At 37.8% G+C, this 17,955-nt stretch overlaps 2 protein-coding genes across 2 annotated transcripts in view; one reads left to right on the top strand and one right to left on the bottom strand.

The window, feature by feature from the left end:
* Window positions 1-12,431, top strand: part of LOC136832879 (protein O-linked-mannose beta-1,2-N-acetylglucosaminyltransferase 1-like) — a 20,814-nt gene extending 8,383 nt beyond the window's left edge. The window contains exons 10-14 of the mRNA XM_067094538.1: window positions 3,872-3,925; window positions 4,712-4,954; window positions 5,502-5,576; window positions 8,408-8,514; window positions 10,861-12,431. Coding sequence (XP_066950639.1) covers window positions 3,872-3,925; window positions 4,712-4,954; window positions 5,502-5,576; window positions 8,408-8,514; window positions 10,861-11,044 — 663 coding nt within the window. The 3' untranslated portion in view covers window positions 11,045-12,431. The remainder of the gene's footprint in view (window positions 1-3,871; window positions 3,926-4,711; window positions 4,955-5,501; window positions 5,577-8,407; window positions 8,515-10,860) is intronic.
* Window positions 1-17,955, bottom strand: part of LOC136832736 (uncharacterized) — a 300,576-nt gene that overhangs the window by 257,189 nt on the left and 25,432 nt on the right. The window lies entirely within an intron of this gene.

Raw genomic sequence — 17,955 nt, 5'->3', positions numbered from 1 at the left:
GGTTTCAATACTTGTAAGTTACTGGTACGAGTAATGCAATTATCCGTGAGTACATTACACGTGCATACGTCTACAGTGAGAAGGAATATTCACAAGGCTGTAATGCGTTCATATGTATCCAATATGCATCCGTGAGTATATTCCACATTTACAAATACATAGGCCTATGCAGTGAAGCGAATCATTCCTATGGCTGTACTCTATTCATGTTATATCATTATGAATGATTACGATTTGTTTTGACATATAAAAACGTGGGAAATTATGAGAATTTTAGGTATGACTGGTATGCAGTATATAGGTTGTGTCTAAAAATATAAATGAATTTTCTAATCAGCGAGCTTCAGTCCTCTGACGTGGTGATAGAACAGCTACCAATGGCAGTCGCAAAACAAGTTTTAACAATCCGCTCTGAAAATCCAACTGCAGGAGTAATCTATAAACATGTATTCGAAAGCCATTAGGAAGATAAAGAAATCTTACACCGTGATGTCGATTTCTAAGAAAACATGCTGGTAGTTATTTCATTTTGTCCTTTCCCTTGCCCATTTTACTACTCATTTTCCTTTTTCCTCTCCTTCTATCACTCTGCATTCCTTTCTCATTTTGCAACCATTTTCCTTTCTCCATTCCCTTCATCACTTTGTATCCCTTTCCTACTTTACAACCCTTTCCACTTGTTCCTTCCCTTTGTCACTTCGCACCCCTCTCCCTTTGTCCCATCCCTTTATCACTTTGCATCTCTTTCTCATTTTGCAACCCTTTCCACTTGTTCCTTCCCTCTATCACTTCGCTACCGTTTCCCTTTGTCCCATGCCTTTATTACTTTGCTTCCCTCTCCCTTATCACTTTGCATCCTTCTCCCTTTATCGCTTCGCACCCCTTTCCCTTTGACCCATCCCTTTATCGCTTCGCACCCATTTCCCTTTGTCCCATCCCTTTATCACTTTGAACCCGTCTCCCTTTCTCCCTTCTGCACCCCTCTCCCTTTCCCCCTTCCCTTTATCATTTCGCATCCCTCTCCCTTTATCACTTCGCACCCTTCTCCCTTTGTCCCATCCCTTTATCACTTTGCATCCCTCTCCTTTTATCACTTTGCAACCCTTTCCCTTTCTCCCTTCCCTTTATCACTTCGCATCCCTCTCCAAGACCCTTCCATTTCTCCCCCATCCTGGCATTCTTTCCTTTTCTCCTCTCTTCGCTTTCCTTTCCCATTTCACAACCCTTCCACTCTGTCCCTTCCCTTTCTCCACCTTAACGGATCGTTAAACACCACGAAAGCTATTTATATATACACCCGACATATTCCAATTAACTAATCTTAGCACATGTACCCAATCAACCAATCGCTATACAACAGGTGGCACGTCCTGATTGGCTAATTTATATTAATGAATGACGTCACAGAAGTTTGACTGACGACAGCACTCGTCACGTACTCTGTTATCCGGCAAAAACATTTCCAGACTACCGAGAGGTTTGATATTCTGAATATTTGGATGTCAAAATTAATGAGGCGGCTGGATTAAGATGGCAGCCAAAATTCTGCTAAAGACTGACATGATAATTCTGCCCTAAATTGGAATACTGCAGTATCTGCATAAATACAAAACAGAGAAAAATGGTAGGTACTGCAGTTTTCCCTTGCCTTACTATAATTTTGCAGATACTGCAAATGGGACCCCCTAAATAAAGCACTGAAGAATCATTCTGAAACTGCAGTTAACTTGTGTATTAGTGTTTCACGAGCCCAATAGGTGGCATGTCTCAGTTTCTAAAATTTTGCAGGTGCTGCAGTTTTCCATTTTAAGGCAGAATTTATATTCATTTTTTTTTTAGTTTCTACCAATATATGTATCTTGACTTCCCTGATAACGATACAATATTACTTTTTTATTTAAATCAATGAAACTTTAATTAGATTTTGAGTAAATTCGGCACAGAATTGCCAAGTTGTCATAACTACGTGAGTTCCAATTAATACCTTCATAGTCTCTCAACAAAAATGACCCACGTAGAGGGGAAGGGCCGTCAGTGCACCTCATGCAGAGCACTGTAGGCATTACTTAAGGTTCTTTGCAGCGTGCCTTCGGCCCCTAGCTGTAACCCCTTTCGTTTCTTTTACTCTACCTCCTTTCGTATTCTCTTTCTTCCATCTTACTTTCCACCCTCTCCTAACAATTGATTCATGGTGCAACTGCGAGGTTTTCCTCCTGTTACACTTTTCAAACCCTTTATGTAAATTTCCGCTTCAGGGCTGAATGACCTCATAGGTCCCAGCGCTTGGCCTTTGGCCTAAATTCTATATTCAATTCAATAAAAATGAAGTCATATGTTTATTCATGACCTAACTGACTGACTGATTGCAAACTATCTGGCGTCAAACTACCCAAGTCATTAATGGCAAAACGACTTTTTTCATTTTTCATAAGTTAATAAGAAACTAAATTATGGAATATTCAGGATACACCAACCCCCAAGAGTAAAAAGGACTTTTTATATTCAGGATAAACCCCCTGCCCGAAGAGTAAAAAGGACTTTTTATATTCGGGATAAAGGCCCCCTCCCACAAGTAAAAATGACTTTTCATATTCAGGATAAACTTCCCCCACCCCTGCCCAAGAGTAAAAAAGACTTTTTATATTCAGGATAAATGCCCCCCAAAAAGTAAAAAGGACTTTTTATTAATTTTTCATAAGTTAATAAGAAATTAAAAATGGAATATTCAGGATAAAAGCAACCGCCCGCCCAAAAAAAAACCTAAAACCACTCAATAGACACCTACAGCATCATAACCAAGTAATACTTCCCCTTTAATATATCTGTATGATTATTACTGATTAGTAGGTGATCTTCGTTTTCATTTGCAACATACAGCAACTTTATTGAGACAGCCATGTCATCCAGTCAGCAAATTCCTCGGAACTGCATACCCATGCCCAAGGAGAAGGCATCCCCATTTAAAAAAAAATACCCACCCAATAAAATTCATCCCCTAAAAAATACCGCCCAAGAAAAGGCATCCCCACTAAATACCGCCCCCTAAAAAAACAAATGCATCTCCGTCGAAAACCAAACAGGCCCCTCAAAAAAAAAAAAAAAAAAAAAAAAACATACAAAACTTCTTACCCAAAAAGAGAAGCTCTCAATAAAATAAATAAATAACAAGTAAAAGATGCGCCGAAGTTTCTTCGGCGCAATCAAGCTTTCTGTACAGCGTACAATGCTACATAAAACTCTCAGCCACGGGCCGGTGGTGGCCTGTTTTGTTGGCACCCATAGCGATGCCAGACGCACGGTCATGGCTAACTTTAATCTTCACTAATATCAAAACTACAGAGGCTAGAAGACTGCAATTTGGTATGTTTGATGATTGGAGGGTGGATAATCAACATACCAATTTGCAGCCCTCTAGCTTCAGTATAGTTTTTAAGATCCAAGGGCGGACAGAAAAAAGTGCGGACAGACAAAGCCATCTCAATAGATTCCTTTTACAGAAAACAAAAAAGGCCCCTAACACGACTTTAACCTCAGCGATTAACTTAAGGAAATTTAACTACACGCTGGAAAAAAGAAAACAAATGTAACGCAAAGATGCCTATTTTGACTAATTGGATAAAAGCTGTTTTCAGCTGCACAAAGATTCGTCAAGACAATTGCAAAGAATCAAGAAGCGCAATCTTACTTAAGATCCACGAAAGCAAAGACCAGCAGGGTTACAGAGTAGCCAGATTAACATAAAAAAGCGACATCTGGCCTAACATTCCCTTTCTTAATTGTGTCTGTATTTGCAAAATTATTTTGAGAACCTTGGGAACTTTCGTCTGGTTTTGTTTAATTGTCATTAACATTTTACTTTGCTCATTTCCAGGAGGCAGACTGGGACTTGTGGGTTCGAAAGCATCACGTGAATACCAAGCATCAAGTTAGTATTGAAATCATACACATTTTCTTGAAGAAACCAGTATTTCATGTCACAGAAACTCCATTAATTTCTATGCAATTTTTTCCTTTTTTGTAATTATGTGTTCTCTCTTTTACTAGAAAATTAATAACTTCTACTGTAAAACATCGTTACAATTAATTCCGCTGTGAAAGTAAAAGACAACTGACTAACTATAAGAAATTTTTTGCCTTCTTTGCAATTGTGGGTCCTACCTTTCACTAGAAAATTTATGAATTCTTGTAAAATATCGTTACGATTAATTCTGCTATAAAAAAAAATAAGGCAATTTACTATCTAGCTTATGTGTGTTTCTTCTTTCAGCGGAAAAGTAAAACCTTTTTATTGTAGAATTTAATCACAGTGAAAATTTTTATCGTAAAATTTAGTCACAATAAAACTGTTTATTGTAATATAGTCACAATAAAACTTTTTATTGTAAAATTTAGTCACAGTAAAACTTTTTATTGTAAAATTTAGTCAGAGTAAAAAGTTTATTGTAAAATTTGGCCACAGTAAAACTTTTTATTGTAAATTTTAGTCACAGTAAAACTTTTAATCGCAAAATTTAGTCACAGCAAAACTTTTTATTGTAAATTATAGTCACAGTAAAACTTATCATAACATTTAGCCTCAGTAAAACTTTGACCTGCAAAATTAAGTCACAGCAAAACATTTCACCGTAAAATTTCGTCACAGCAAAACTTTCTATTACAAAACCAGTCACAATCACATTCCCTAACAACATCAATGTCTTCCTCCATCCAGGTCATAATCCCAGAGGTACCACGAACCAAACACGAAGGAGGGGGAGGCGTTCACGTCACGGGCTACGAACAGGAGCTGAGTTTCCACCAGCGGCCTTACAACTTGAAGCCCAACGTCACTCTCAATATGATTCGCTTGTGGGACTTCGCCTACGCCCTGGATATCATGAGGATTTTAGATAAGGCCACCACTGTCAACGTCACCGAGCACCCGTGCGATAAGCATCCTGTCCCGCGCTATCAGGTAAGACATTCCGCGCTATCAGGTAATGTAGAGTAAAAAGTATTGTAGGAATTTCATTCCGCGCCATCAGGTAATGTAGAGTAAAAAGTATAGCAGAAATTTCATTCCGCGCCATCAGGTAAGACATTCCGCGCTATCAGGTACGAAATTCCGAGCTATCAGGTAATGTAGAGTAAAAAGTATAATAAAGATTACATTCCGCGCTATCAGGTAATGTAGAGTAAAAAGTATAGTAGAAATTACATTCCGCGCTATCAGGTAATGATTTGGTAGTTTACATCTTTAATTAATAAACCAAAACCAACTTTAATCAAGTCACTTTCCTTTATGTATAAGAGTTTATAGAGTTATTTGAAGAAATTATTAAACAGCCAAAAGAACGCAGGCACAAACGCTCTACCGAACTCATTATAGTATTAATATTAGAAAAACTAAAATGTAATTAGAAAACATCAATGAAAAATGCATTTAATCTCTTAAAGCACTCAACCCTTTCTTCCCCCACCTAGAGATTTGTTATGTTCACGGCAATTATTTTCACTTGCAGAAAAAACCGCACGCCATCTACGTTAACATAAGTGGAGAGGACGACAGCACGAACTCCTACAAAACCATAACCAGGGTAAGCAAGTAATTTACTTAGTGTAACTCAGTGGTTCTCAACCTATGGGGTGCGCCCCACTGGGGGGGGGGGCGTCAGCAATTTCCAAGAGGGGCGCGAGCCCTAGGGAAAAATAAAAAATTCTCTACTTATATTCGTTATTCTCTTAACAAGAGTCGCTAAGAAGCAGTGTCAAGATCTCACTCATTCATTCCAAAAAAGTAAAAACACCCCTTTTCTTTCTCTTCTTTTTCATTTTCCTTTAAATCTGGGAGGCAATTTTACTCACAGATGCAAGGGGGGAGTGGGGGGAAGGACCAGCTCTCAGAGGGGGCGTGGTAACAAAAAGGTTAAGAACCACTGGTGTAACTAGTTCTTTCTTCCACTAGGAATCAGAATGAATAAATGAGATGATGACCAGTGTAATTAAATAAAAACAAAGTCTAAGGTTGTGGCCAGCTCGCAGACACTCAGGATTTGCTACGCTTAGGATGGCAAGCAAGAACAGAACACTAAATTTCCGAGAAAAAAAAAATCGGCTTCATTCTGTGAACACACGTACTTGTACAGAGTAATTCACAAAGTAAACGAATTAACAAACAAGTAAAAATTGCGCCGAATTTTCTTCGGCGCAATCGAGTTTTCTGTAAATCGTATAATCAAGTCCACCGAAAATACATTGGTGATTGGAGGGTGGATGGTCAACATACCAATCTGCAGCCCTCTAGCCTCAGTAGTTTTTAAGATCTGAGAGCGGCCAGAAAAAGTGCGGACGGACAGACAAATAGCCATCTCAATTGTTTTCTTTTACAGAAAACTAAAAATCAAGTCTCTGTGAAGTGCGAAATGGAGTATCTGTTTTCGCAACAAGAAGCCCCCATAAAACAAATACATATATAACTTAGAAGGCGTCATCCGGACAGATAGGATTCAGCAGCATTTATGGCGAGTCTTATCAGGGGAGACTTGGCTCTTGTTCCGTCTTCCAGTTACTGAAACTGAAAGAATCAGCGTTAACATGATCGCTGTAGCCAGAACTACTGAAAAAGAGATGAGTTTGCATGAAAACCAATCTTTTTCCGAGGCAGAATCATTCACTTGTCAAGCGATGACACACAAAATTTGCTCCAACGCAAACTGAGAGAGAGAGAGAGAGAGAGAGAGAGAGAGAGAGAGAGAGAGAGAGAGAGAGAGAGAGAGAGAGAGAGAGTTTTAAACTATAAGAACGGACTGACAATGTAGACTTTACATTTGAACATATACACACTAACATTCACAGAGAGAGAGAGAGAGAGAGAGAGAGAGAGAGAGAGAGAGAGAGAGAGAGAGAGAGAGAGAGAGAGACTCCCTCTACTCCCCAATGTAAACAGACCAGCGAGAACTCATACAAGTTTGTCCAGCAATAACCAGCGGGACAGTGCCCTTGTCCTCGCAGTTTCTTGCTTTCAACGTAAACACTCCCCAAGACCGCAGGAATAAGATTTGCAAAGTTGCTTCTTAGTGCAAATTCACCTTTAATCTTTCTTGTTTTATATTTGTAACAGAAGACAAAAATATCATTTTTGCGAGTGCTAAATTAGCACTAACAATCGGAAAATCACGCTATTTAGAATTTCATGTTGTGCCAAAAAACATCACGCTATTTAGATTCACAATATTTCGTTATTATCACAAAATACCCTAATATTCAATATTAACAATTAGCCAGTATTGGTGAATGTGGTCACTAGTAATTATACGTTCGTTAAAAAGAAGTAAAAAAAATCACCTAACTGTTCACATACATCAACTATATGTCTTGCATTTTATCACATCACGATAGGAAGCAATAGAACGTACGCTAGAAATTATCACTAAGATCTAAATGAGCAAATTCTCACTCGCAGTCATGGTAATAATAAAATGCATTATAATATTTCACCTATGACGAGATAAATTTATGTCAAATGAAAATATCAAATCCTGAGATTTTGCCTAAACCTGCCATGCTCCTTGGTATACAACAAAGTACAGCTAAATGCTTAGCAGTAATCGCAATGTGATTGTATACTGTCTTAATGACGGAAATGTAGACAATGTCATAATTTAAAAGAACATAAAAGGAAATCCCAACTTAGAGTCCCTTTGAAATTAACAAAATCTAATCAACGCGACTTTGACAAAGAGCAGCTACTCCAAAGTTATTATCAGTGCAGTGTTTCTCTTGTAGTAAAGGAAGAAAATGACATGATAAGGCAATCTATTGTGTGAAAGCCCACAAAACTAACAGCAGTCTATATCTAAAATACTAACCTAACATAAATCATTTTGACTGAAACCTAAATTACATTCAGAAATGGAATCAAGACTTTACACTGTACAGATAATTATTATTCCGTAAACGCTCATTTTCTTTGCAATAACAAGTGTCTATTACAGTGGTTTTCAACCTTTTTGTGCCCATGGCCCATTTTTGGCATCCCTAAATACTCATGGCCCACTGCCCTTCAGAATTGTGTAATGATGATAATTTTAGTTTCACATTTTCATTTAGGGAATTATTTTTCAGAACACTTTATTAGTTATACATTTTCATTTATGAAATAAAGCACTGGCCTGCATTCCCTGTTAATGATTTTTCATTTTTTAAATACTATTTTGAAGGTGTCCGTGGCATGGCCGCCCGCCCCCCGGCTCAGAACTGCCCATGGCCCACAGGTCGAAAACCACTGGTCTATTATAATAAAATCTGTTAACCAATCAACCGCAACACTAGGTTCTATATCATCCTGATATAAAGAAATTAACAATTTCTTACTGAATGATTACAAATGCTCAATTGCAAATGCTCACTTCAATTTATTTCGTCTCAGTGCTTGGGGCTCTACCCGCAACTTTACGAAAACTACCAGGGAACCGTCATGGTTAAGTTCTTCGAGACACCTGTCATCATTGTCGCCTGTCCTCCTTCGCCGTACTGGTGAGTAACAGCACAATATGTTTCACAGAATCGGATGTCAAGGGGGAAACTTGCGCGTGGAAATAATATCTAATGTTCAAGCCAGTTCTTCAAGTATCCTTAATCTAATGAGTATTTTATATTCAAACCACTTCTTAAGCATCCTTTAATCTAAAGAATTCACTAAACAATCCTTTGAACTTGGGGATTCACTAAAGAATCCTTTAAACTACAGAATTCACTACAGAATCCTTTAATCTGAAGAATTCACTAAAGAATCTTTTAATCTAAAGAATTCACTAAATAATCCTTTAATCTGAAGAATTCACTAAAGAATCCATTAATATAGAGAATTCACTAAAGAATCCTTTAATATAAAGAATTCCCTAAAGAATCTTTTAAACTAAAGAATTCACCAGCGAATCCTTTAAACTAAAGAATTCACTAAAGAATCCTATAAACTAAAGAATTCAATAAAGAATCCTGTAATCTATAGAATTCACAACAGTTTCGAGCTACACTAAACTAAAGTAGAGAAGGATGAAGCTGAGAATGTCCACTACTAGCTACACAACCTAAGGCACGCCAGACTGGCTATAAATTATAATCATTTAACAAAAATTGTTAGGTTGGTTGCCTTCAAAGCGTGAGAAGTAATCAGACTGTCAAGTTTATAACAACGAACGTTCTAACGCCATACTAATTACTTTGACTGGGGCTGATTCTAGTATTTTACCTTTCTTGGTAGAGAATTTCTTGTTTATCATGAGATCGCAACGACCTTGAGAAGCCATCTTTAGTTATTTCACTTGTATGGGACAACAAACACACCTTGAAAGAGTTGAGATAACTGGTGTGAAGGAAGTATGTAATTGTTGTCAAATGATAGGAAAGTTATAGTCAAGAATTCTCCCACAGGTGATTGATTGTGTTTCACATATTTACTGTCATCAGATTAAACACAAGAAGTCAGCTGCTACAGACAGTGACACATATACTGCATATCTATAGTCGACGCATTTTAAGAATATCACTTGGCCATTCCCACATCCTCCCTACCCCACCCCACCATCCCAGCCTAACCCCCTCCCCTCTTTCACGATATTACTCAAACGGCTGGCAGATCTGTCCTAATCGTGAGCCGGACTCAGATGATCATGCAAGATTCAGAGACCCTCATGCATTGAAAGTGGGAGTATTGCGTCCGGTACCACCCCTACCCCTACCCTTGGGATGAGCGAGTTCCAGCGGTCATTGATGCACAGAGAGAGGGAGAGAGAGAGAGAGAGAGATAATTACTATTTATGTTGTCACGAAGAGGAAACTTTCAAAAGTATGTTGACAGAACAGTTGTACAATAATAAGTACCAATCTACAGGTTCTAGAGCCTCCTTTAGTTATTGAATGGCAGAATGAAAGACCTTGCGATGCTATCAGTGTCATACCCAAGCAGCAAATGATATTGTCAGAGAGTGCGGTATGATAATGTCATGCATTATCTACGGTGGCAGGGAAGCGGGCGTGGCCGAGTGATATTCTTAAAATGCGTCGACTATAACTATACTAAAGACTGTAATATATTAGCAATGTTGTACTAAGAAAATTCTGTTACGAAACGTAAAATAGTTGAATTAGCGACCTTACAAATGTCAGATGATTAAATGGCCAGTTTGGTAAGACATGTGATATATGTGTCGCTCATAATTTTTTTTTGTTTTCATTTCTACTCAAGACTTTTTCTTACATGCAATCCTTTACTACTTCCTCTTGCCTAAAGAAAGCCTAGTGGAGCTCGTAACACTGTTTTGTATGCATAGCGCTTCCTTTCGATTAAAATATGCCTTAAGAAGAGAGTCTTATTTGCACTTTTTCAAGAGTAATTCACCAAACCTTACTTTACCAACATACCCCTTCTGATTCACATTATAACATCACGTCACCGACACATCACGCCACGTCAAAGTACGTGAGAATTTCTTACATGTAATCAAATGGACTTGTTCACACCATCACGTCACGTCACCATCAAGCACAGGCATCCACTGTCATATCACTATACGTTTTCTTGGAAAGAATATTTTGACGTGACGTGACGGTGCTTAAGCAAGATTCTTAACGCTAAATCTGCGAGTCGCTGAGGTTGAGTACGAACTGAACGGGATTGTGACGGATAGTGTGAATACAAGGCAAGGCTAATGGGACGGTGACGTGACGTGATGTGTCGGTGACGTGATGGTATATTGTGAATCAGCATTCAAAGCAGACTTACTGCCGCCTTCCCTTACCATGTTAAAATAACCAATAATAAAAAAAAAAAGAAAAAAAAGAAACACACTCTGTGTCAATCGATCCATTGGCTCCTTTCAGCGTGGACGTACCCCAAAGCATCATTTACAGCCCGACGAAATCGGATTACGACCATGCCCTCAAACACGGCTGGCGGCGGACGAACATGACAACCGAGGTGATGGTTCGAGTTCCGGCTTACGATGTCATCGAGGAGTTCAACCTCGAGAACACCAATGGATACGACTTCGGTTTGAGGGATTAGTGATAATTTGGGATTAATGGAAATTCGTGAGTCCAGCTTCAGAACTGTTAGATATGTCAGGATTAATGAAAAATCATGTCCAGCTTTAAGAACTATTAGTTATGCCATAATTATTCAGGTTGGATGAAAAGGCGTTGCAACGACTATAGTTATAAAACAGATCGGTATCAAACTTTGAAAGTTTAAAAAAAAAACACGCACAAACTGGAGAACAAATATATTTTAAGCATTCCACATACAGTTTCGGAGCGTTACGCTCCCTCTTCAGCGTGGAGACATTAAAACCCACACTGAAGAAGGAGCATTACGCCCCCAAACCCCGTACGGGGGGGGGGGGGTTGCCGTCAGTGCACCTCAAGCGGTGCAATGTAGGCATTACTTAAGGTTCTTTGCAGTGTGCCTTTGGCCCCTAGCTGCAACCCCTTTCGTTTCTTTTACTGTACCTCCTTTCATTTTCTCTTTCTTCCATCTTACTCTCCAACCTCTCCTAACAACTGATTCATAGTGCAAGTGCGAGGTTTTCCTCCTGTTACACCTTTCAGACCTTTTACTGTCAGTTTCTGTTTCAGCCATGAATGACCTCATAGGTCCTATTGCTTGGCCTTTAAATTCTATAATCAATTCAGTTCAATAATGCCCCTAAACTGTGTGTAGTTTTGAATTATGTTTGTTCTCCAATTTGTGGCTTTGAAACGACTATGGTGAACGATGCATTAAATACCTTTTTTGCGGGTAGCTACAAGTACTCTAGATAAAGAGAACACTGATTAAATTTAAGAACCATTTCCTTTACAAATCAAGGCCAAGAGAAAGAGAAGGTCTGCTCACTTCCCCCCAAAATCCCCCATGTAGGCGGAGCTTTGTCTGCCTCCTTATTGCATCAGCAGGTGAATTGCCGTAATGAGCAGGTACCTCTAAGATACGTCATCGCCTACGTAGTTACCCCCAGGTGGGAGGCGACTCCGCCCAATTGGGTAGACCTCGTCTCTCTTGGCCTTGTTACAAATATACGATTTTTTTTACAAATACTTTCACGGCTTTGGTCCATAAATTTGTTCAAGTGATCAGATGAAGGCCGACCCAGTATCTTTTGACGAAAACCAGCTTGCTTTAAAAATACCTACAAAACCTACTCAATAATTCGTGCTCAATACCTTCTTCTAGAACCACAATTCTGTAAAACATATGGTTATTATATATATGCGTTATGAGAGTTTAAATGGTGTAAATAACGCTTGTGTTTTGTCAGTCTTCATTTTTTTTCCATAATTTTATTGACATATTCTTTAAATGTAAAATAACTATGTAAAGTATTATCACTGTTTCATTATATGTTTATGCTTAATACTCTTATACCCGTTAAGCACATTTATACCTGAAATAATAATGAAAATGTGGAACGCTGTAAGTTAATAGCCGAGATTCATCTGGAAAAGGGTTAAAAATGGACGATGCTGCCTGAGATAACTATACATGGAACGAGAAAATATATGATGGATACATGCCTCCATAAAATGTTTTATATGTGCGTATCTATAAGACATTTTATCAACGTATCCATAATACACTTCATATGTACGTATCCATATTTCATATGGACGTATCCATAATGTCTTTTATGTGCACGTATCCATAATATATCTCATATGCACGTATCCGCAAAATATTTTATAGTACGTATCCACAATACACTTCATACGTACGCATCTATAAGACAGTTTATATGTACGTAACCATAATACATTTTATATGTAGGTATCCATAAGATATTCTATATATGCACTATCCTTGTATAAAATATTTTACATAAGATAATTTTTCAAGTCCACGAACTAAGCCCTGGGCGACGAACAATCTTAATAATAACGATCAACTGACTCAGCAAATTATTATTATTATTATTATTATTATTATTATTATTATTATTATTATTATTATTATTATTATTATTATTATTATTATTATTTTATTTTATTTTTTTTTTTTTATTATTATTATTATCCGAGTCAGCCGAGAGCGTTTGTGTCTTTAGGAAATAAAAAAGATATAGAAAAACAATATAAAAAAGAGAAATATACTTTTACTTATTTTTCTCTAGCGGGCCACTTTCAAAATCAAACGGACCACGGGCATGGGGCTGGACGGCCCTGTTTTAGGAAGCTGGAGAGAGGGAACAAAACAGCGAGTAACTGGGATGAGCAAGTAGTAATTTTAGCAAAGGAAAGAAAGAGATTACTTGAGGCGCAGTCTGAGACAGAGAGGAAGATCGCGTTTAAAAACCCAGGAGTGTTAGGCAGGGTGAAGGAGGAAAAGAAGGCTTAAATAATAATAAAAACAAGTAAAAAATGGGCCGAAGTTTCCTCGGCGCAATAGAGTTTTGTGTACAGCCGCTACAGCGTATATAATCAAGGCCACCTAGAATAAATCTATCTTTCGGTGGTCTCGGTATAATGCTATATGAGCCGCGGCCCATGAAGCTTTAACCATTGCCTTGTGGCGGCCTATCCTATATCGTTGCCAGATGCACGATTAAGGCTAACTTTAACCTTGAATATAATAAAAAAAACTACTTAGGCTAGAGGGCTGCAATTTGGTAATTGCATACGTTTGATGACTGGAGGGTGGATGATCAACATATAAGTATGCAGCCCTCTAGCCTCGGTACTTTTTAGGATCTGAGAGCGGACAGAAAAAGTGCACGCGGACGGACAGACAAAGCCGGCACAATAGTTTTCTTTGACAGAAAACTACAAAGCAGGGGGAGAGGGCGAAAGCGAGCAATAGCTCTAAAGAGTTTAAAAAAAATTGGTTAATGAGCAAATAGATTAAAAAATTAAAGATCCAAACACTAAGAGGAAATCTGGAATGTCTAAGAGAGCTAAGGTTGAAATATGGGAAGGGTTTGTTGAGCCAGCTCTCCTCTATGGAAGTGAAGTGTGGATGTTGAATATGAATTAGAGCAATAGCTGGAAGCCCACAAAGATGAATTTCTTGCGTAATAATGTGGCATCAGAAATACTGGAATTCTGAAAAATGTGGAAATACATAAAAGTGGTATGACAGGATGGATCTCTTTCTTTAGAAATGGTTCAGTCATGTGGAGAGAATGGAAAGCATAGGCTGGTGGAAAGAGCATACAATTCGGAAGTGTCGTGAGGAAAGAGAATAGAAGAACCTGCAGAGGGCTAGACAGAGGCAAGAAAGAGTACTGGAAAGGAGGGTCTCAGCACCTAGGAAGCGAGAGAGTATAAGCAATCAAAATAGGTGAATGATGCAGCGTATGTAAATGGGGTTCGAAGCTTGCTGATGAGCCTTCTGCGTGCGTATATAAGGATTATTTCTTATGGTTGATTTTTATTAGTGTTTTGTATTAACAAAGCTGTTAATTAAAAATGAGCTCAAATACCAAAATAATTCAAAACAGTTGTTTTTTTAGTCCTACAAACTACTTTACATTAAGGAACCTTCTTATCGACCTAATCAAGCTTGCACAAAATTATCCAGGCTTTCCAAGACATTCGGTGTGTCAAAATCAATCTTAAGTAATCCCCCTTTTCTTGCTTACAGTTATCCCTATGACTTATTCAAAGTGGAAAAGATGATGCAGTCGCCCATAAAACGATTTCGTCATCTTGAAATTGACGTTGCTGGAACAACTTGAGGTTTGATAACAGAACTGAAAGGATTAGACGGATTTCGGTATTATCAGCCTTTAGTTGATGCTCTCTGTGAGAGATATACACGCTAATAAATTTTACCACAAAACCTTTATTATAAAAAAATAACGGTCTCATGGAATAATGACAGGATAAAACTCCCCCGAAATTAGCGACCAATTTCAAAATGAATTGAACCAGAAAAAAATTATAAGACGGACATCAAGCACCTAAATATCGTCTTGAAAACTTTGCACAAGTTTCGTGAATCCTTTGCAGAGGGGAAAATACAGTGTTAAGAATTGATATTCCTTTATATTTCTGTAGCAGAATCGTTCGCCTACAAACGACCACCTCACAGGAAGAGGAGCAAAGACCTCGGCTTCACACACTAAAACGAAAACCTCCCCTGCAACATCGGGTGGCCCTTTGCGACCTAGTACACATTATGTTGAAGTAATGGTTTCTCCCTTCGCTCTTCTGTATAAAAACGACGCGTAATCTCATCGTGAGTGACACGCAGTCTATCCGCGTTTACCAGTGGAGGGAGGAATATTGGCAAAATGGGTATTCTTCCAAATTCTCTCTCTCTCTCTCTCTCTCTCTCTCTCTCTCTCTCTCTCTCTCTCTCTCTGTCACACACGTGTATATGTATGTATGTATATATATATATATATATATATATATATATATATATATATATATATATATATATATATATATATATATATATACACATAATGTATGTGTGTATTCTTGCGGTATTTTAAACGAGCCAGTATTCCTAACATGACAGAAGGAACTAAATTAAAGCATATATACATATAAGTGAACTTACGCATCCATCGACGTACGCGTACGCAAGAAGGAATTTACTTCAGTTTAAATACCGTCTAATACTAATACATTTCCAAACAGATGTTAAATCAAAATACGTTTCAAGTTTAATATAACCTGCCCACAGCGAAACCAATCAGGAAAATTTGTATATTTCTCTACTTTTCCTCGTCAGAATAGTTTCTCCGGCCTCCAAGAAAGATCCAAACTTATCCGCCATTGGTCTTCAGGCAGCTGCGAGTGACGTTTGCAGGAAACTCATTTGAGTAACAGAGTTCTACCTACCTTTCCCCATAGGTGATAATCTCCTTGTCCAGTTAGATCATTGTTTTGCTACTTGGAACACCCCCAAAACCTGGTGTAATAATTCTCCGGCCTCCCGTGGCTCATTCATCTTGACCATTACCGAGTGCGCTAATCGAACTTGTGAATGACAAATCCCATCGGCAGTGTAGTTTCAAAACACGAAAATTAGTAGCGAAAGTCTACGTGTAACGGATTAAGATATGACCCATCACACGGAGGAGGAATTGTAAAGGCAAACTCTGGCACTCACGCGTAATATTAGACCTTCACGCGAGCCGTTTCAAAGGCAAATCCCGGACTACTACGTCATAACTTGTGGCGTCTCATGAGAGCCGTTGTAAAGGCAAACCTGGGACTACTACTATATTACTACTACATAACTTGGGGGATCTCGTTAAAAAATGATCCACAAACTAAAACGTATTCTCTTCGCCGGTGTTTTCACTTGCATTCTGCTCTCTTTCTGGACAACAAAAGAGGAAGGTAAGATTCCAAGGCTGAAACCACCAGCATAAACGTTTTTTTCCTGCGAGGATTTACGAAAGCTGTAAAACCCTGTATCATTTCGGGAAATGTTTTTGTGTTGGAACATTAACTTGGCTGTGTCACAGACTTCGAATTATTTACTGACGATGTAAATGTATGTAATATAACACTAATACAAATTATACAGAAACACATAACGATCTCGACTTCTCTATTCTAGAACATTTTTGTATACGTATTTCACTGGAAATCTTGAAATCCGACACTGGGAGGCGTTTGTGACCATGTATCTTAGGCTATAATAATATACTGGGGTGAAAGAAGCATTCCTTCAATTCATTCTCTATTCTAGATTTCAAGGTTCTCAGATAAAACGCATACAAAAATATCAGGCAATGTAGAAGTTAGAGTTTCCGCGCTCTTGAACATATCTGGTGAACGTAACACGTCGATTCCTCATAATCCAGAAAGGTTTGTGATGTAAATATGCACTAGCGCACAGGAAATAGGTCAACAATACTTATCACTGGTGTACTGGAGCCAAAACTATGTGATATTTAGCAACTTGAGGATAGAAATATACAAAGGTCACGAAAAGATTGCGCCTCGTAAGTAGCTTCTAAATGTTTAAGTGGTCTTCAAGGACAAATATGAAACTGTTCGTTTGCATGAATCATTACGGCTTGGTGGTGAAAATTATGCACGAGAAATGTTAGTGATCTAAGTATTATCATTGCTTTAACTACAGTAACGCGGAAAAGAATTTTTAAAAAATATTAAAAGAGAAGAACTTCTCGGAGGAATATCATCTGTCAGAAATCATATAAGCCTACAAGTTGGTTAACATTTAAAAAACAAGAATGATAACTGGGAAATATATAAAAAAAAGTAAACGGAAAATAAAAAAAGCTAAATAAAAAACAAAAGATTTCTTAACAAAAGCAAACGCGTAAGCTCCACAACGAAAAGAAATTCACTGTATAATGCTAGGCTATTCATGCGCCTTGACTGAAAACTGGGACATCAAATAAAGTCAGTGAAGAATAAACGAATACAAAGAGAAATAAACAAAATAAAAGTTCTCCTAACAAAAGCAAACGGGCAAGTCCCTTAAACGAAATGAAATTCACTGTATAATGCTACGCTATTCATGAGCTCTAACTCAAAATTGGGGCATAAAGAAAAAGTAAATGTAGAATGAAAATATAAATAAAAAATAAAAGCTCTCCTAACAAAAGCAAACGCGTAAGGCCCTTAAACGAAATGAAATTCGCTGTATAATGCCGCGCTATTCATGAGGTTTTTTTTTATGGTACGCCACCACCAGGCGTCTCATAAAAAAAAAAAAAGTCTCCAGGCTTTGTGCTGCTATAAAATATGCTGACAGATCACACTACAGATTTCTTCTATCCTTTATATTTTATAAACTGGATGATATATGGATGTACATTTACACTATAATAGAGCACCTCTTGTACCTTTTCAGGTATTGTCTCTTTGACGCTAATCTCATCTCATCCATCCTCAATATCGTTTAATATTCAGAGTATTTATTTAGTAATTTATTCATTAATTTGTTAATTTTTTTTTAATAACTGATTTCTTCTTTCTGTATTTCCTTTTATC

Source organism: Macrobrachium rosenbergii, chromosome 50, assembly GCF_040412425.1.
Source record: "Macrobrachium rosenbergii isolate ZJJX-2024 chromosome 50, ASM4041242v1, whole genome shotgun sequence".
NCBI classification, from domain to species: domain Eukaryota; kingdom Metazoa; phylum Arthropoda; class Malacostraca; order Decapoda; family Palaemonidae; genus Macrobrachium; species Macrobrachium rosenbergii.
This window is presented reverse-complemented; position numbering and strand designations above follow the sequence as displayed.